The following is a 21,165-nucleotide window of genomic DNA, read 5'->3' on the forward strand; positions in this document are numbered from 1 at the left end:
CCTAGGTGACGTGCTTGACTGTCTCAAATGTTTGTTTTTTTCAAGTGGAAAGAATGGCAGGTGTCGCATTCCACTTCCCTGTGCTCAGGCGACAAACAACAAGTTACTTACCTTTGGTAACAAATTATCTGGTAGAGACTATCTAGCTGCAGATTCCTTACCTTATAATTCCGTGGCTTCAGCATCGAATCTGGAATTTGTCTGCTGAGCAGTACCATGCGCGCGCAGTCGGGTGGCGTTGTTCGGATCTGCATGCATTGTCCAGCTCCACATGGCACCGTCAGCGTCGTTGGAGTCATCTGTGACATCACAGCCTCCTACAGCATATATATCCGCAGAGCGGGGAGGCCTGGGTGGGTGTAAGGAATTGCAGCTAGATAGAGTCTCTACTAGATTATTTGTTACCGAAGGTAAGTAACTTGTTCATCTGATAGAGACTTCTAGCTGCAGATTGCTTACCTTAGAATAGATACAACTCCTAGCGGTGGGTTGCGAAGATATACTTCACACAAGGAAGTCCTGCAGAACCGAGCGAGCAAAATGCCCATCTCTTCTCACCTGGCTATCCAGGCAGTAGTGTCTTGCAAATGTGTGCAAGGAAGCCCACGGTGCCGCCTGGCAGATGTCTAGTACCGGCACGCCTTGAGCTAACGCCGTGGTAGCAGCTTTCCCTCTTGTAGAATGAGCTCTCAAACCCTCAGGAGGATGCTTCTTAGCCAAAGAGTAGCAGATTTTAATGCAGAGAACGACCCAGCATGAAATGGTTTGATTCTGGACTGCCCGCCCCTTCTTTGCACCAACGTACCCTACAAAGATTTGGTCATCCACCCGGAACTCTTTTGTGCGGTCAAAGTAGAACAACAGCGCTCTTTTTGGGTCCAGACAGTGGAGATTCACCTACTCTTTAGAGGGATGCGGTGGAGCAAAAAGGTCGGCAGGTTGATATTTTGCCCCAGATGGAAAGAGGTCACCACCTTGGGGAGGAAAGAGGCACGAGCTCTGAAGGACTACCTTATCAGGATATATCGTGAGATACGGCGGATTCGATGATAAAGCTTGCATCTCACTCACTCTGCTGGTAGATGTGATCGCCACTAAGAAGGCTGTTTTGATAGTGAGCAGCCAGAGAGGACAATTATGTAAAAGCTCAAAAGGAGCACACATTAGAAAAGTAAGCACTAGATTAAGGTCCCACTGGGGCATAACAAAAGGCGTAGGTGGAAATCTAAGTACAAGCCCTTTTAAGAATCTCTGTCCAATAGGAGACTTAAACAAAGACTGTTGATCAGGAAAGCGAAGTAAAGCCGATAAGGCAGAAAGATAGCCCTTGAGAGTCCCTAAGGAGGAACCCTGTTGGGCGAGTGACAGAATGAAAAGAAGGATACTAGAAAGAGAAGAAGAAAGAGGATCAATAGGCCTCCTTGTGCAGTATAATACAAAGCGTTTCCAGCAGCAGGGGTAAACCGTCTTAGTAGAGGGACACCTGGCTGCCAGAATGACATCACAGACTTTGGGAGGAAGGTCAAAAGCCATAAACTGCTGCCACTCAATCTTCACACACGAAGCCGCAGAGTGGACAGGTTCGGTTGGAGAACCTTCCCCTGCTGCTGCGACAGAAGATCCTCCAGAAGAGGCAACCTGATTGGAGGATTGATGCTCAGTTTGAGAAGCTCTGGATACCAGACTCTTCGTGCCCAATCCGGAGCCACAAGGATTACTTGGGCCAGGTTGTTCTTCATTTTCTTGAGAACTCTGGACAGAAGTGGTATGGGTGGAAAGGCGTACAGGAGGCCTGAGCGCCACTCGCAATGAAAAGTGTCGCCTAGCGATAGCCGCCTTGGAAATTCCAACGCGCAATACTGCTGACATTGCGTGTTCTTTTCGGAGGCGAACAGATCTAACCAAGGATCTCCCCACTTCTAAAAGAGTCCTTGCACCACCTCGAATGGAGACACCATTCGTGATCCACCAAGCAATGCCGGCTGGGTTTGTCCGCTCTGGCGTTCAGGGAACCTGCCAGGTGTTGAACCACCAGGGTTATGCCCTGGTGTTCCAGCCAGGCCCAGAAACATAGAGCCTTTTGACAAAGGGGTCTATGACCCCACACTGCTCTGCTTGTTGCAGTGCACACTACGGTGGTGTTGTCCGTGAACACCTGCACTATCTTCCCTTTCACAACAGAAAGAAATGCTTTCAATGCCAGTTGGATTGCCTGGAGCTCCAGTAAGTTGATATGGAGTCTGGATTCCACTGGAGACCAGAGGTCTCTGATCTCTGCTTCTCCCAGGTGGCCGCCCCATCCCAGCAGTGACGCATCTATCACTACTGTAAGAGCTGGCTTGGGAAGGGAGAGCAGTCTGCCTTTGACCCAACTGCAGTTCACTAATCACCACTGCAGATCCTTTGCAGTTCTCTCCGAGATCTAAACCATGTTGGTAAGATTTCCCTGATGCTGTCCCCACTGGAACTTCAGGTACCACTGCAGAGCCCTCATATGCAATCTGGTATTCTCAGAGCCCTCATATGCAATCCGGCATTCTTGACTAATAGGATGCAGGAAGCCATGAGTCCCAACAGCCTTACAGTCTGTCTCACTGAAATCCAGGATAGAGGCCGAAACATCGGTATCATAACCTGAATATCCTGGACTCGCTGCTTGGGAGGATAGGCCAAAACTGCACTGTGTCCAGAACAGCTCAGATGAAAGGGATCTTCACAGAGGGAATCAGGTGTGACTTTGGCATGTTTATAGTGAACCCCAGCAAGTCCAAGAGGTCTGCTGTAGTCTGGGGGTGGGTGACGAGAGCCTGGGGCATCGGAGCCTTCAACAGCCACTTGCCCAGGTAGGGGAAGACTGAACTCCCTAACCTGCACAGATGAGCTGCCACCACCATCACTTTCGTGAAAACCCGAGTGCCACTGGTGACACCGAAAGGGAGCACGGTGAACTGAAAGTGCTCGTGGGTCCACCTTGAACCGCAAGTAAAGCCTGTGGGCAGGCAGGAAGGGGATTGAAAATACACATCCTGCAAGTCCAACGCTTCCCTCCAGTCTTCTTGGTCTAGGGCAGACAAGACCTCAGCAAGAGTAAGCATCTTGAATTTCTCCTTTTTGAGGAAGAGATTGACGTCCCTTAAATCGAGAATAGAGCGAAGGCCCTTGTTCTTTTTGGGAATCAGAAAATAGTGGGAATAACAACCACGCCCTACTTCTGACATCAGGACCCTTTCTATGGCTCCCTTGGCCAAGAGAGCTGTAACGTCCGCGCAGAGCAAGACCAAATTATCCCCCATCAGCCGTTCTTTTACTGGAGTGATAGAGGGAGGGAAAGACTGGAAGGGGAGGGAATAGCCCTTCTGTATGATCTGCAAGACCCATTTGTCCGATGTGATGGACTGCCAGTGAGGGAGATGAAATTGAATCCTCCCTCGGACTAGACGGACATGGTCTTGCAGAACCATATAAGGAGGGCTTGGGCGCTGCAGAAGAGGGGGGCTGTGTGGTGGCTGATCTCTGGCCAGACCCTGTGGGTCTGACGATACTAAAAACCTTATCCTCGCATGGAATGCTGTGAAGCTGGAGGATGTGGCTAACCTGTGGCTGGCGTGGTACCGCGCCCCTTCCGAGGCCTCGAAAGGGACGAAAGACAGACTGCTGACGAGCCGGCGCTGAAAGGCCCAAGGACCTGGCTGTAGCACGAGAATCCTTGAACCTCTCAAGCGCAGAGTCTGCCTTCTCACCAAAAAGGTGAGAGCCATCAAAAGGTATGTCCATCAAACTCGATTGGTAATCCCTCAAAAAGCCAGTAGAACGTAGCCAGGCATGACGACGGAGGGCCACTGTCGAAGAAACCACCCTGCCCGTCGAGTCGGATGTGTCCAAGCCACACCTGATAGTAAACTTGGATGCATCTCTCCCATCCTTGACAGCCTGGGTGAGTGTCCTGTATGCCCTCCGGGACCTGGGGCAGCACCTGTGCCACTGTATCCCATAAGGTATGGGAAAAACGGCCCAATAGGCAAGAGGTGTTTACTGACCTCAATGCCAGGCTGGAGGAAGAAAACAACTTATTTCCAAGTTAGTCCAGCCTCTTGGATTCCCTATCCGGATGGGCAGATGGGAAGGCACCATGGGAAGTGGAAGCTTGGACCACAAAGCTCTCTGGGGTGGGGTGTTGGGTGAGGAAACTAGGGTCGTTTGGAGCAGGTTTATGGCAGCGGTCGATTGCCCTATTCACAAGAGCTACTGTGCTGGGTTTGGACCATGTTCCCAGAAGGACATCTTTGGGTGCTTCATTGAAGGGTAACATCAGCTCCGATGTAGCAACCCCCGGCTGAAGCACTTCCGTCAGAAGATTAGTCCTGACTGGCACCATACGCAAGTCTAGGTCCAAGACCTCAGCTGCCCTATGCACCACCATGGCATAAGATGCACCTCCATAGCCACAGCGGGAGGAGAGAGCATGCCAGCATATGGAGAAGTATCCAGTCCACCTGCTTCCCCTAGATCCTCATACCAGTCCTGTTCATGCTCCAATCCATATTCTACAGGTTTCTCAGACCCCTCCCACTCCTCTCCTGTGCCTTGCTGTTCTGAATAAGCCTCAGGCACTGATCTGGGCCTAATCGGAGCAGTCCGATTCGGTGCCGTACAACGTTATTCCGGCTCCGGATCATCTGGAATGAGGATGGGGCTACCACCACCAGTGGTCGAAGGAGCGTCAACGTCGGGCCCGGCATCCCAGGAGGTCGACTGAGATGCCGGTCCGGATCTACTATCGGATCCCAGGGTCCCCATTGGGGTCTGAGGCCGAATCTGCTGATGTCAAATCCGATGGGGCCCCTTCTGACCATGCGGGGCCCGAAGACTCACCCGAGGGTGCAGTCCGCTCAAAAACAAGGCGCACAGCCTCGTAAAATTCTTTGATTTGAGCGGCGGTGTAAGGAAATGCCTCCTTGGCATGGTTGCCCCCTGACTTTTTGCCTTTGCTGATGCTATGTTTACAATTGAAAGTGTGCTGAGGCCTGCTAACCAGGCCCCAGCACCAGTGTTCTTTCCCTAACCTGTACTTTTGTATCCACAATTGGCAGACCCTGGCATCCAGATAAGTCCCTTGTAACTGGTACTTCTAGTACCAAGGGCCCTGATGCCAAGGAAGGTCTCTAAGGGCTGCAGCATGTCTTATGCCACCCTGGAGACCTCTCACTCAGCACAGACACACTGCTACCAGCTTGTGTGTGCTAGTGAGGACAAAACGAGTAAGTCGACATGGCACTCCCCTCAGGGTGCCATGCCAGCCTCTCACTGCCTATGCAGTATAGGTAAGACACCCCTCTAGCAGGCCTTACAGCCCTAAGGCAGGGTGCACTATACCATAGGTGAGGGTACCAGTGCATGAGCATGGTACCCCTACAGTGTCTAAACAAAACCTTAGACATTGTAAGTGCAGGGTAGCCATAAGAGTATATGGTCTGGGAGTCTGTCAAACACGAACTCCACAGCACCATAATGGCTACACTGAAAACTGGGAAGTTTGGTATCAAACTTCTCAGCACAATAAATGCACACTGATGCCAGTGTACATTTTATTGTAAAATACACCACAGAGGGCACCTTAGAGGTGCCCCCTGAAACTTAACCGACTATCTGTGTAGGCTGACTAGTTTTAGCAGCCTGCCACGAACCGAGACATGTTGCTGGCCCCATGGGGAGAGTGCCTTTGTCACTCTGAGGCCAGTAACAAAGCCTGCACTGGGTGGAGATGCTAACACCTCTCCCAGGCAGGAATTGTCACACCTGGCGGTGAGCCTCAAAGGCTCACCTCCTTTGTGCCAACCCAGCAGGACACTCCAGCTAGTGGAGTTGCCCGCCCCCTCCGGCCAGGCCCCACTTTTGGCGGCAAGGCCGGAGAAGATAATGAGAAAAACAAGGAGGAGTCACTGGCCAGTCAGGACAGCCCCTAAGGTGTCCTGAGCTGAGGTGACTCTGACTTTTAGAAATCCTCCATCTTGCAGATGGAGGATTCCCCCAATAGGGTTAGGCTTGTGACCCCCTCCCCTTGGGAGGAGGCACAAAGAGGGTGTACCCACCCTCAGGGCTAGTAGCCATTGGCTACTAACCCCCCAGACCTAAACACGCCCTTAAATTTAGTATTTAAGGGCTACCCTGAACCCTAGAAAATTAGATTCCTGCAACTACAAGAAGAAGGACTGCCCAGCTGAAAACCCCTGCAGCGGAAGACCAGAAGACGACAACTGCCTTGGCTCCAGAAACTCACCGGCCTGTCTCCTGCCTTCCAAAGATCCTGCTCCAGCGACGCCTTCCAAAGGGACCAGCGACCTCGACATCCTCTGAGGACTGCCCCTACTTCGAAAAGACAAGAAACTCCCGAGGACAGCGGACCTGCTCCAAGAAAAGCTGCAACTTTGTTTCCAGCAACTTTAAAGAACCCTGCAAGCTCCCCGCAAGAAGCGTGAGACTTGCAACACTGCACCCGGCGACCCCGACTCGGCTGGTGGCGATCCAACACCTCAGGAGGGACCCCAGGACTACTCTGATACTGTGAGTACCAAAACCTGTCCCCCCTGAGCCCCCACAGCGCCGCCTGCAGAGGGAATCCCGAGGCTTCCCCTGACCGCGACTCTTTGAACCTAAAGTCCCGACGCCTGGGAGAGACCCTGCACCCGCAGCCCCCAGGACCTGAAGGACCGGACTTTCACTGGAGAAGTGACCCCCAGGAGTCCCTCTCCCTTGCCCAAGTGGAGGTTTCCCCGAGGAACCCCCCCCTTGCCTGCCTGCAGCGCTGAAGAGATCCCGAGATCTCTCATAGACTAACATTGCGAACCCGACGCTTGTTTCTACACTGCACCCGGCCGCCCCCGCGCCGCTGAGGGTGAAATTTCTGTGTGGACTTGTGTCCCCCCCCGGTGCCCTACAAAACCCCCCTGGTCTGCCCTCCGAAGACGCGGGTACTTACCTGCAAGCAGACCGGAACCGGGGCACCCCCTTATCTCCATTCTAGCCTATGTGTTTTGGGCACCACTTTGAACTCTGCACCTGACCGGCCCTGAGCTGCTGGTGTGGTGACTTTGGGGTTGCTCTGAACCCCCAACGGTGGGCTACCTTGGACCAAGAACTGAACCCTGTAAGTGTCTTACTTACCTGGTAAAACTAACAAATACTTACCTCCCCTAGGAACTGTGAAAATTGCACTAAGTGTCCACTTTTAAAACAGCTATTTGTGAATAACTTGAAAAGTATACATGCAATTTTGATGATTTGAAGTTCCTAAAGTACTTACCTGCAATACCTTTCGAATGAGCTATTACATGTAGAATTTGAACCTGTGGTTCTTAAAATAAACTAAGAAAAGATATTTTTCTATACAAAAACCTATTGGCTGGATTTGTCTCTGAGTGTGTGTACCTCATTTATTGTCTATGTGTATGTACAACAAATGCTTAACACTACTCCTTGGATAAGCCTACTGCTCGACCACACTACCACAAAATAGAGCATTAGTATTATCTATTTTTACCACTATTTTACCTCTAAGGGGAACCCTTGGACTCTGTGCATGCTATTCCTTACTTTGAAATAGCACATACAGAGCCAACTTCCTACATTGGTGGATCAGCGGTGGGGTACAAGACTTTGCATTTGCTGGACTACTCAGCCAATACCTGATCACACGACAAATTCCAAAATTGTCATTAGAAATTGATTTTTGCAATTTGAAAAGTTTTCTAAATTCTTAAAAGTCCTGCTAGGGCCTTGTGTGTTAAGTCCCTGTTTAGCATTTCTTTTAGAGTTTAAAAGTTTGTAAAAGTTTGAATTAGATTCTAGAACCAGTTGTAGATTCTTAAAAAGTATTCCAACTTTTAGAAGCAAAATGTCTAGCACAGATGTGACTGTGGTGGAACTCGACACCACACCTTACCTCCATCTTAAGATGAGGGAGCTAAGGTCACTCTGTAAAATAAAGAAAATAACAATGGGCCCCAAACCTACCAAAATACAGCTCCAGGAGCTTTTGGCAGAGTTTGAAAAGGCCAACCCCTCTGAGGGTGGCAACTCAGAGGAAGAGGATAGTGACTTGGAGGACAATTCCCCCCTACCAGTCCTATCTAAGGAGAACAGGGTCCCTCAAACCCTGACTCCAAAAATAATAGTCAGAGATGCTGGTTCCCTCACAGGAGAGACCAACACCTCTGAAATCACTGAGGATAGCCCCAGTGAAGAGGACATCCAGTTAGCCAGGATGGCCAAAAGGTTGGCTTTGGAAAGACAGATCCTAGCCATAGAGAGGGAAAGACAAGAGATGGGCCTAGGACCCATCAATGGTGGCAGCAACATAAATAGGGTCAGAGATTCTCCTGACATGTTGAAAATCCCTAAAGGGATTGTAACTAAATATGAAGATGGTGATGACATCACCAAATGGTTCACAGCTTTTGAGAGGGCTTGTGTAACCAGAAAAGTGAACAGATCTCACTGGGGTGCTCTCCTTTGGGAAATGTTCACAGGAAAGTGTAGGGATAGACTCCTCACACTCTCTGGACCAGATGCAGAATCTTATGACCTCATGAAGGGTACCCTGATTGAGGGCTTTGGATTCTCCACTGAGGAGTACAGGATTAGGTTCAGGGGGGCTCAGAAATCCTCGAGCCAGACCTGGGTTGACTTTGTTGACTACTCAGTGAAAACACTAGATGGTTGGATTCAAGGCAGTGGTGTAAGTAATTATGATGGGCTGTACAATTTATTTGTGAAAGAACACCTGTTAAGTAATTGTTTCAATGATAAACTGCATCAGCATCTGGTAGACCTAGGACCAATTTCTCCCCAAGAATTGGGAAAGAAGGCGGACCATTGGGTCAAGACAAGGGTGTCCAAGACTTCAACAGGGGGTGACCAAAAGAAAGGGGTCACAAAGACTCCCCAGCAGAAGGGTGATGAGACAACCAAAACTAAAAATAGTAAAGAGTCTTCTACAGGCCCCCAAAAACCTGCACAGGAGGGTGGGCCCAGAGCCTCTTCACAAAACAATGGGTACAAGGGTAAAAACTTTGATCCCAAAAAGGCCTGGTGTCATAGCTGTAAACAGCATGGACACCAAACTGGAGACAAGGCCTGTCCCAAGAAAGGTTCCACTCCAAACTCCCATCCAGGTAACACTGGTATGGCTAGTCTCCAAGTGGGATCAACAGTGTGCCCAGAGCAAATCAGGGTCCACACTGAAGCTACTCTAGTTTCTGAGGGTGGGGTGGATTTAGCCACACTAGCTGTCTGGCCGCCTAACATGCAAAAATACAGACAGCAACTCTTAATTAATGGGACTAGAATAGAGGGCCTGAGGGATACAGGTGCCAGTGTCACCATGGTGACAGAGAAACTGGTTTCCCCTGGCCAATACCTGACTGGAAAAACTTACACAGTCACCAACGCTGACAATCAGAGAAAAGTACATCCCATGGCAATGGTTAATTTAGAATGGGGAGGGGTCAATGGCCTGAAACAGGTGGTGGTCTCCTCAAATATCCCAGTGGACTGTCTGCTTGGAAATGACCTGGAGTCCTCAGCATGGGCTGAGGTAGAGCTAAAAACCCATGCAGCAATGCTGGGTATCCCTGAACTGGTGTGTGTGAAAACAAGAGCACAGTGCAAGGCACAGGGTGAAAAAGTAGAGCTGGAGTCTGGAAAAATGGCCCAGCCTACCAAGAGAACAGGAAAGTCAGTTGGGAAACCAACTGCAACACAGCAAAAGAAAGGGAACCTCTCTTCTCAGGAAGAAGTTCTGCCCTCTGAGGGAACTGAGCCTTTGGAGCTTGAACCTTATCAGGTTGAGCTCTTAGGCCCAGGGGGACCCTCAAGGGAAGAGCTGTGTAAGGGACAAGAAACCTGTCCCTCTCTTGAAGGCCTTAGGCAGCAAGCTGCTGAAGAGTCCAAAGGCAAGAAAAATGGAACACATAGGGTCTATTGGGAAGATGGGCTCCTGTACACTGAGGCCAGAGACCCCAAACCTGGTGCCACTAGGAGAGTGGTAGTGCCTCAGCTGTTCAGAGAGTTCATCCTAACATTGGCCCATGACATTCCCCTTGCTGGACATTTGGGACAAACCAAGACGTGGGAGAGGTTAGTCAACCACTTCTACTGGCCCAATATGTCCAACATGGTTAAGGAGTTTTGCCTCTCCTGCCCCACCTGTCAAGCCAGTGGTAAGACAGGTGGGCATCCAAAGGCCCCCCTCATTCCACTTCCAGTGGTGGGGGTGCCCTTTGAAAGAGTGGGTGTGGACATAGTTGGTCCACTGGAACCTCCCACAGCCTCAGGAAATATGTATATCCTGGTAGTAGTGGATCATGCTACCAGGTATCCTGAAGCTATTCCCCTTAGGTCGACTACTGCCCCTGCAGTAGCCAAGGCCCTCATTGGTATCTTTACCAGAGTGGGTTTCCCTAAGGAGGTGGTGTCTGACAGAGGTACCAACTTCATGTCAGCATACCTAAAGCACATGTGGAATGAGTGTGGAGTGACTTATAAATTCACTACACCATACCATCCACAAACTAATGGCTTGGTTGAGAGATTCAACAAGACATTAAAAGGCATGATCATGGGGCTCCCAGAAAAGCTCAAAAGGAGATGGGATGTCCTCTTGCCATGTCTGCTTTTCGCTTACAGAGAGGTGCCACAGAAGGGAGTAGGATTCTCACCCTTTGAACTTCTGTTTGGTCATCCTGTAAGGGGACCACTTGCCCTTGTTAAAGAAGGCTGGGAGAGACCTCTCCATGAGCCTAAACAGGACATAGTGGACTATGTACTTGGCCTTCGCTCTAGAATGGCAGAGTACATGGAAAAGGCAACCAAAAACCTTGAGGCCAGCCAACAGCTCCAGAAGTTTTGGTATGACCAAAAGGCTGCACTGGTTGAGTTCCAACCAGGGCAGAAAGTCTGGGTTCTGGAGCCTGTGGCTCCCAGGGCACTCCAGGACAAATGGAGTGGCCCTTACCCAGTGCTAGAAAGGAAGAGTCAGGTCACCTACCTGGTGGACCTGGGCACAAGCAGGAGCCCCAAGAGGGTGATCCATGTGAACCGCCTTAAGCTCTTCCATGACAGGGCTGATGTGAATCTGTTGATGGTAACAGATGAGGATCAGGAGGCAGAGAGTGAACCTCTCCCTGATCTTCTGTCATCAGACCCAAAAGATGGCACAGTAGATGGAGTGATCTACTCAGACACCCTCTCTGGCCAACAGCAAGCTGATTGTAGGAGAGTCCTACAACAGTTTCCTGAACTCTTCTCCTTAACCCCTGGTCAGACACACCTGTGTACCCATGATGTGGACACAGGAGACAGCATGCCTGTCAAAAACAAAATCTTTAGACAGTCTGACCATGTTAAGGAAAGCATCAAGGTGGAAGTCCACAAGATGCTGGAATTGGGAGTAATTGAGCGCTCTGACAGCCCCTGGGCTAGCCCAGTGGTCTTAGTCCCCAAACCTCACACCAAAGATGGAAAGAAAGAGATGAGGTTTTGTGTGGACTACAGAGGGCTCAATTCTGTCACCAAGACAGATGCCCATCCAATTCCAAGAGCTGATAAGCTCATTGATAAATTAGGTGCTGCCAAATTTCTAAGTACCTTTGACTTGACAGCAGGGTACTGGCAAATAAAAATGGCACCTGGAGCAAAAGAAAAGACAGCATTCTCCACACCTGATGGGCATTATCAGTTTACTGTTATGCCCTTTGGTTTAAAGAATGCCCCTGCCACCTTCCAAAGGTTGGTGAATCAAGTCCTTGCTGGCTTGGAGTCCTTTAGCACAGCTTATCTTGATGATATTGCTGTCTTTAGCTCCACCTGGCAGGATCACCTGGTCCACCTGAAGAAGGTTTTGAAGGCTCTGCAATCTGCAGGCCTCTCTATCAAGGCATCCAAATGCCAGATAGGGCAGGGAACTGTGGTTTACTTGGGCCACCTTGTAGGTGGAGGCCAAGTTCAGCCACTCCAACCCAAGATCCAGACTATTCTGGACTGGGTAGCTCCAAAAACCCAGACTCAAGTCAGGGCATTCCTTGGCTTGACTGGGTATTACAGGAGGTTTGTGAAGGGATATGGATCCATTGTGACAGCCCTCACTGAACTCACCTCCAAGAAAATGCCCAAGAAAGTGAACTGGACTGTGGAATGCCAACAGGCCTTTGACACCCTGAAACAGGCAATGTGCTCAGCACCAGTTCTAAAAGCTCCAGATTATTCTAAGCAGTTCATTGTGCAGACTGATGCCTCTGAACATGGGATAGGGGCAGTTTTGTCCCAAACAAATGATGATGGCCTTGACCAGCCTGTTGCTTTCATTAGCAGGAGGTTACTCCCCAGGGAGCAGCGTTGGAGTGCCATTGAGAGGGAGGCCTTTGCTGTGGTTTGGTCCCTGAAGAAGCTGAGACCATACCTCTTTGGGACTCACTTCCTAGTTCAAACTGACCACAGACCTCTCAAATGGCTGATGCAAATGAAAGGTGAAAATCCTAAACTGTTGAGGTGGTCCATCTCCCTACAGGGAATGGACTTTATAGTGGAACACAGACCTGGGACTGCCCATGCCAATGCAGATGGCCTTTCCAGGTTCTTCCACTTAGAAAATGAAGACTCTCTTGGGAAAGGTTAGTCTCATCCTCTTTCGTTTGGGGGGGGGTTGTGTAAGGAAATGCCTCCTTGGCATGGTTGCCCCCTGACTTTTTGCCTTTGCTGATGCTATGTTTACAATTGAAAGTGTGCTGAGGCCTGCTAACCAGGCCCCAGCACCAGTGTTCTTTCCCTAACCTGTACTTTTGTATCCACAATTGGCAGACCCTGGCATCCAGATAAGTCCCTTGTAACTGGTACTTCTAGTACCAAGGGCCCTGATGCCAAGGAAGGTCTCTAAGGGCTGCAGCATGTCTTATGCCACCCTGGAGACCTCTCACTCAGCACAGACACACTGCTACCAGCTTGTGTGTGCTAGTGAGGACAAAACGAGTAAGTCGACATGGCACTCCCCTCAGGGTGCCATGCCAGCCTCTCACTGCCTATGCAGTATAGGTAAGACACCCCTCTAGCAGGCCTTACAGCCCTAAGGCAGGGTGCACTATACCATAGGTGAGGGTACCAGTGCATGAGCATGGTACCCCTACAGTGTCTAAACAAAACCTTAGACATTGTAAGTGCAGGGTAGCCATAAGAGTATATGGTCTGGGAGTCTGTCAAACACGAACTCCACAGCACCATAATGGCTACACTGAAAACTGGGAAGTTTGGTATCAAACTTCTCAGCACAATAAATGCACACTGATGCCAGTGTACATTTTATTGTAAAATACACCACAGAGGGCACCTTAGAGGTGCCCCCTGAAACTTAACCGACTATCTGTGTAGGCTGACTAGTTTTAGCAGCCTGCCACGAACCGAGACATGTTGCTGGCCCCATGGGGAGAGTGCCTTTGTCACTCTGAGGCCAGTAACAAAGCCTGCACTGGGTGGAGATGCTAACACCTCTCCCAGGCAGGAATTGTCACACCTGGCGGTGAGCCTCAAAGGCTCACCTCCTTTGTGCCAACCCAGCAGGACACTCCAGCTAGTGGAGTTGCCCGCCCCCTCCGGCCAGGCCCCACTTTTGGCGGCAAGGCCGGAGAAGATAATGAGAAAAACAAGGAGGAGTCACTGGCCAGTCAGGACAGCCCCTAAGGTGTCCTGAGCTGAGGTGACTCTGACTTTTAGAAATCCTCCATCTTGCAGATGGAGGATTCCCCCAATAGGGTTAGGCTTGTGACCCCCTCCCCTTGGGAGGAGGCACAAAGAGGGTGTACCCACCCTCAGGGCTAGTAGCCATTGGCTACTAACCCCCCAGACCTAAACACGCCCTTAAATTTAGTATTTAAGGGCTACCCTGAACCCTAGAAAATTAGATTCCTGCAACTACAAGAAGAAGGACTGCCCAGCTAAAAACCCCTGCAGCGGAAGACCAGAAGACGACAACTGCCTTGGCTCCAGAAACTCACCGGCCTGTCTCCTGCCTTCCAAAGATCCTGCTCCAGCGACGCCTTCCAAAGGGACCAGCGACCTCGACATCCTCTGAGGACTGCCCCTACTTCGAAAAGACAAGAAACTCCCGAGGACAGCGGACCTGCTCCAAGAAAAGCTGCAACTTTGTTTCCAGCAACTTTAAAGAACCCTGCAAGCTCCCCGCAAGAAGCGTGAGACTTGCAACACTGCACCCGGCGACCCCGACTCGGCTGGTGGCGATCCAACACCTCAGGAGGGACCCCAGGACTACTCTGATACTGTGAGTACCAAAACCTGTCCCCCCTGAGCCCCCACAGCGCCGCCTGCAGAGGGAATCCCGAGGCTTCCCCTGACCGCGACTCTTTGAACCTAAAGTCCCGACGCCTGGGAGAGACCCTGCACCCGCAGCCCCCAGGACCTGAAGGACCGGACTTTCACTGGAGAAGTGACCCCCAGGAGTCCCTCTCCCTTGCCCAAGTGGAGGTTTCCCCGAGGAACCCCCCCCTTGCCTGCCTGCAGCGCTGAAGAGATCCCGAGATCTCTCATAGACTAACATTGCGAACCCGACGCTTGTTTCTACACTGCACCCGGCCGCCCCCGCGCCGCTGAGGGTGAAATTTCTGTGTGGACTTGTGTCCCCCCCCGGTGCCCTACAAAACCCCCCTGGTCTGCCCTCCGAAGACGCGGGTACTTACCTGCAAGCAGACCGGAACCGGGGCACCCCCTTATCTCCATTCTAGCCTATGTGTTTTGGGCACCACTTTGAACTCTGCACCTGACCGGCCCTGAGCTGCTGGTGTGGTGACTTTGGGGTTGCTCTGAACCCCCAACGGTGGGCTACCTTGGACCAAGAACTGAACCCTGTAAGTGTCTTACTTACCTGGTAAAACTAACAAATACTTACCTCCCCTAGGAACTGTGAAAATTGCACTAAGTGTCCACTTTTAAAACAGCTATTTGTGAATAACTTGAAAAGTATACATGCAATTTTGATGATTTGAAGTTCCTAAAGTACTTACCTGCAATACCTTTCGAATGAGCTATTACATGTAGAATTTGAACCTGTGGTTCTTAAAATAAACTAAGAAAAGATATTTTTCTATACAAAAACCTATTGGCTGGATTTGTCTCTGAGTGTGTGTACCTCATTTATTGTCTATGTGTATGTACAACAAATGCTTAACACTACTCCTTGGATAAGCCTACTGCTCGACCACACTACCACAAAATAGAGCATTAGTATTATCTATTTTTACCACTATTTTACCTCTAAGGGGAACCCTTGGACTCTGTGCATGCTATTCCTTACTTTGAAATAGCACATACAGAGCCAACTTCCTACAGGCGGTCGCTTTGGTCTTCGGGAAAAGGGGGAAGACGTGGAGTCGGACCTGGTGACGAGCTCGGAATGTCGATGTTCCCTGAATGCCTCATCCAGCGACAGGCGTGGTAAAGTCGAAGTCCGCTTGGACTTCTTCTTGTACCTCTTACCTGAATGATCGAAGACCTCGAATGCGGGGAAAATGACCTGGGGCTCCTGGAGCGGTGCCGCAACCTCCTCCTAGAGCAGGACCGTGATCTCCTCAGAGTCAGGCTAACCGAAGACGGCTGCCGGGCCGCTAGAAGCTTGATAGATCTTTATTTCAAGGCCTTCGGAGCCAAGGCCAGACAGTCAGAACACAACTTCGAATCGTGGTCCTTTTCAAGGCACCAGAGACACACCTGGTGTGGATCCGTAACCGACATGGTGCGATGACATGCACCACATGGTTTGAAGCCAGTCTTTCTCGAAGACATCACTCAGGCAATTTGAAAAATCTTTGACAAAATAATCGAAAAAAAGGGTAGCTCTTTCCGGATCTGCGCTTAACCTGCGAGGAAGAAAAAGAACAGACGTATGTGCACCGGGTGTGGTGCCTGTCTAGGAAGCCGTGACGTCACAGACTCCTCCAACGATGCCACGCAAAGCCGGACGATGCAAACGGATCCGAATGACGCCACCCAACGGCGCATGCAGGGTACTGCTCAGCAGAAAAATTCTGGATTCGATGCGGGCGCCACAGAATTGTAAGGTAAGAAATCTGCAGCTAGAACTCTATCAGGTCACAGATTACAGACCAGGTAATGATCGGTCCGGGGATAATTCCATTGGCAGCACAGGAAGTACAGGAATGGCATCTGTTCCATTATCAGCAAACAATTCTCTGAAGAATGTGGTAGAGAAGAAAGAAAGGCTCCGAAGGGCGAGACCCTGTAAGGGCCGCAGTCAAAGTGAATCAACTTGATGAGCTATGGAGAAATAGCTGGACAAAAAAAAAAAAAAAAAAGGAAAAAGCAATACTGACAAGGGCAATAGTGCTACATGAACTGAAAGGAGAACCGTGAAAGTGCTGAAACGAAGTGCAGGTACACATGTCAAAACGTGACAGCAGAAAGAAAACAATCTAACAAAGGAGTTCACAACTCGAAAGACTTATTTGAAGAAAAACAAGTTGCGCATAACAGGCCCAAACACTAGATGGTAGGGTATGCAAAGCATGTGAATCTACAGCTACACATGCCTCAAACATGCATTTCCATTTCTTGTGTCCAAAACTGTCCACAGACATCGCATCCTGGTCTCTGGACTGGTTGTCTATTTTTGAGTACCGACTGTTGGGCCAGCTGTTCTAAGAGGTTCAGATGTATCTGTGATGAATTCCTGACTGAACTGTATGTTGGACCTTTTATTAGTCAGTTGTCCAAGTAGGGAAATACTTGATGACCCGTTTCCTTAAATTTACAGCTACTGGTTACAGACATGTTTTTTAACTAACTCTGGGGCCGACTTCAGTCCAATGTTTTGATGGTTAGGGTGAAAAAATGCATCCTGTACATGATATATCTAATACCAGAGACAGCCACTACCACTTCATTGTGGCCACCGCATTCAAGTTATTTGGTATGCTTTACTTTTTACTTGAATCTAGTATTTTATTTTCCGTCCATTTCTTTATCATTCTTTAAGTCATTTAATGTAAGAACCTGCTTGCATCCCTTTAATCAAAATGGTGAGATCCCTAACTAAACAATAAAAAAAATCGAGGTGTACATTTCTGAGATAAGCACAGGCAATTGAATTGGTTCTGATGACCTTGGATAGAATGCAATTCCTATCTTTAGGTTTCCAAGTCAGAAGAACGGATGGAAGATCATCATAGGAGACACTTGAAAAGTTGAGGGAGGGAGACAACTGTAGGGCAGAAAGGCTAGTAAAGGTGAATGAAAAGAAGTGGAGAAGAAGTAGGACTACAGAAGCAAATAGAGTTGCAAAGTAGATGGCCTCATATATGGCTCATGGAGAGCTCTCACAGCTTACTGCTCTCCCAAAAGTTCTTCACAAATGTATACAAAGTAAAGGGGACATGGAAAAAGTGTCCACATGTCTTGAGAAATTAAAGAAATGTGTATAGCAGGGGTCTTCAAACGGAGGGGCGCCAGGCTCTGGACAAAAGAAGCATTACACAGATAACAGTGTTTTGTTTTAAGCAAAAACATGTTACTGCATTTTAAGAAAGGCAATAGTACTTAACTGCAATGTTTAAATACGCCTAGACATATTTAAGCATTGCCATCTTTATAAAATAATTCTGGGCGGGGCTCCAATTATTTTTATTTTTAACTGGGGGGAGGTGCGGCATTAAAACGTTTGGAGACCACTGGTGTAGAGGATGAAGAGTAACAGGAGGGGGGACATATGAGCCCACAGAACTGGGTGTAATGGGCTTCAGGAAGGTGGGAATGAAAACAAAAGACTTAACTACAACAATTGCATCTTACCGTATGATTGTTCAACATGAACTGTACAGCACTCAGTTTCACAAGCTTTCTAACGCTGCTGTAGGTTTGAAGGGTAGTTAAGGTACAATTAAGTAATAGAACAGGTTGCTGATAGAAGAGTGTTTGATTGGTGTCTGTCAAACTACAAATAAAAACAGAGTTCTTCCAAAAAATAAAGACTGTGAAACATAGTAAGCAAGGCTCTTCAGTGTGTTTGGCAGTTAAACAGGCTTAGAAATTCGTTCAAACTAAGGCGATCGCAACAGTATTCAAACAGTCCAAAAATAATATCACAAAAAATATTCAATACAATTTCAAAGGCCAACAAAAAAAAACACTTACTTCCCTGTAAAAACAGTTTTGCAGGTTGACTCGTCTAGATTCCTATACTATGATCAAATCCCACCATCTAGTGGCTGCAGTTGGAAAGTGCTATTTGTTTTGTTCTTACAGTTTTAAGGTCGAGCCTAGCAGCGCTTAACTGATGCTCTTCTTGACATGTAATCTATTCTGTGCGTTTTGACCACGCCAATCTCTTTCATTCATTCATTCCTGGGTCTGCCTTTTAAATTTCCTATGTAAATGATTTATGTTTGTCCCATCTTGAGGCTGCTTTGTTACGCCTTGCAGACTGACCCTGTTACATGGATTATTGCACAATCAGGCATATACTTTAGTGTGTGTGCACTACTTTTTATGGGCAAGCACAAAGTGCTCCATCCATTTTGTTATCTCTCTTTGGGCTTGAAACCACGCCCATGCCACGTCAGTCACTTACATTGGTTTGTGGGCTTGCCTTTTAAAATCAGTTTGCTTTCATTTGTGAAAGGCATGCCTACCTCATGCCTTTTCCGGTGTTTAGCCCACCTACACAGCACCGGTAAAGTACCAAAAACATACAAGGCTCGATGTTTTCAGCCTAGAGTTTGGACTACTTTATCTGTTTATTTTCCACGCAGCGCAATTGCGCTGCATTTTACATATCGCAATCGCGCTGCGTTTTTTTTTGCTTCACAGCGCTAATAGCTCTAACTCGAACAAATGCGAGACCCGTTGCATTGAAAATGCTAGTTTCTTTTGTCTCTCCCCTTAGCGTTCCATGGAGGCCATGGCAGTTTGAAGACCAAACTGGAGCGCTTTGCATAAGCACCAGTTATGTCACATTGTTACAGAATCGGTCATTTAAATTTGCAACCACATTCCTAAATTCTTCCCAGGTTTAGCAGTTGAAAAATATACACACTGCAACTGTCAATAGAATAATTGATAAAAGCTTTACTAAAAAAAAATCCTCAAAGTGGCTCTCCCAGCACAGCAGGAGGGCCGATACTACAATATTCACTGCACTAGGGAAACTCGCCCCATAATGCTTTGAGGGGCATTCCTTTTACAGAACATTTTTTCTCACAACGCAGCCTGTGGTGTTACTAGGACAATGGGACCACCTCCAATCCGTCAGTACAACACTCTTTCTGTCTAGGTTATCTCTGGGTCCCCACAAAAGGTTGGTGGGGACCCCAAAATAACACCTCCCACCACTCAGTGTCTTTTTAAGCTCTCTCATGGCTGGAACATTTGTTTTACAGTTGGGAGTAGTTTGTGTATTTAAGAGCCTTGTTTGTAATAATATTCTAGTAGGCCTGCTATTAGGCATGTACATGTGTAAGGCACTACACACTCTAGGTGCTACATATATGGTGCATTACTTTCTGTCATTCTGTTTACATGTAGCTATGCCCTCTAGGGGCTGATTGTATGGTTTCATGACCATCTTTCTTCCAAATGCTATTTTTGTTGTGGTGCCCTCTAGGGGCTGATTTGAACATTACAGTCTAATGCCAAAAGTTGATTTCTGATAAAGGTTTTTATTGGGTTTATATGATTGTGTATGTTTTATTAATCTCTCCTTATTGCAATTATGGCCATGATTTAGGCCAACGTAACATCCTTATTACATTATGACAGCTTGAACACTCTTGATATGTTTGGGTGACCCTTCTAGTTTATTTCTCTCTTATTTCTCTTGTTACTCATCTGTGAGAGTTGAGTCTTTTTGGGGGGAATTGTGTTAGCCAGCGAGCAACTCTGATGGTGGGGTGATGAAAGTGATATTCTACTGGAATTAGCATGACAGATTTAAATTAGGATGCTAAATGGCAACATTTTCATTTTTTCCTGTAGATGGAGGAAGAAGGTAAATGGAAGTGCTTTAATTATATGCAGGTATATGCAGGGCAACAGAATTATATGTGGCAAGAAACAACCAAATTATGAGGCAGGGTTGACCAATGTATGTGGCAAGAAAAGTCCAATCATGCATTTACAATGCCAATATGTAACTCTTGCAAATGTGAGACCTACTGCATTGCAAATGGTTGTTTTTTCTCAAATGAGTGTGTGAAACCAGATCGCTCTGGCTTGGGATACAAACCTCTTTGTGTGTGAACAAGCTCTCTGATTATTTTGTATGCCTTGTGATTGTGAGCATAATAGAGTGTGCTGGGCAAATGTTTGACTTACCATGGGGGGTGGGTGGTGGGGGGGGGGGGGGGGGGGGGGGTGGGTGGTGGTGGTGGTGGTGGTGGTGGTGGTGGTGGTGGTGGTGTGTGTGTGTGTGTGTGTGTGTATATATATATATAGGTAAATGTCACTTACCCAGTGTACATCTGTTCGTGGCATTTAGTGCTGCAGATTCACATGCTATCCATAGCTCTTCCGACATCTAGTGTTGGGCTCAGAGTGTTAAAAGTTGTTTTTCTTCAAATAAGTCTTTTCGGAGTCACAGGGTCGAGTGACGACTCCTCTCGGTTACAGTGCTCCATTGTTAGATTGTTTTCCCACAGAGGGCGATGTAAGGAGTAATAGAGTATAAGAATATAAAGAGATGTCCATGCAAATGTAAATGTATCTACATATGTACAAATATGAAACTTGAACGACTACAGGCTTCTCGGGAGGAGGGAGGGTGCATGTGAATCTGCAGCACTACATGCCACAAACAGATATACAATGGGTAAGTGACATTTTCCGTTCAATGGCATGAGTAGCTGCAGATACACATGCTATGCATAAACTACAAAGCAGTTATTCCTCCCACAAAAATAGCAGTGGCTAGCCTGTAGGAGTTGAAGTTGTTTGAAATAGTGTTCTTAAAACAGCTTGGTCTACAGTGGCCTGTTGCTGTGAGGAAACATCAACACTAGTGTTTAGTAAATGTATGAGGAGTAGACCATGTGGCAGCTTTGCATATATCAGCCATGGGTATGTTTCCTAAAAAATGCCATTGATGCACCCTTCTATCTT

At 48.2% G+C, this 21,165-nt stretch overlaps 1 protein-coding gene across 4 annotated transcripts in view; it reads right to left on the reverse strand.

Moving 5' to 3' along the window:
• The window catches only part of XPO7 (exportin 7), a 659,915-nt gene that overhangs the window by 316,051 nt on the left and 322,699 nt on the right, over window positions 1–21,165 (reverse strand). For all 4 annotated transcript variants that reach the window (XM_069213992.1, XM_069213990.1, XM_069213989.1 and 1 more), the window contains one exon: window positions 17,863–17,926. In XM_069213992.1, coding sequence (XP_069070093.1) covers window positions 17,863–17,926 — 64 coding nt within the window. The remainder of the gene's footprint in view (window positions 1–17,862; window positions 17,927–21,165) is intronic.

Source organism: Pleurodeles waltl, chromosome 11, assembly GCF_031143425.1.
Source record: "Pleurodeles waltl isolate 20211129_DDA chromosome 11, aPleWal1.hap1.20221129, whole genome shotgun sequence".
Lineage (NCBI taxonomy): Eukaryota > Metazoa > Chordata > Amphibia > Caudata > Salamandridae > Pleurodeles > Pleurodeles waltl.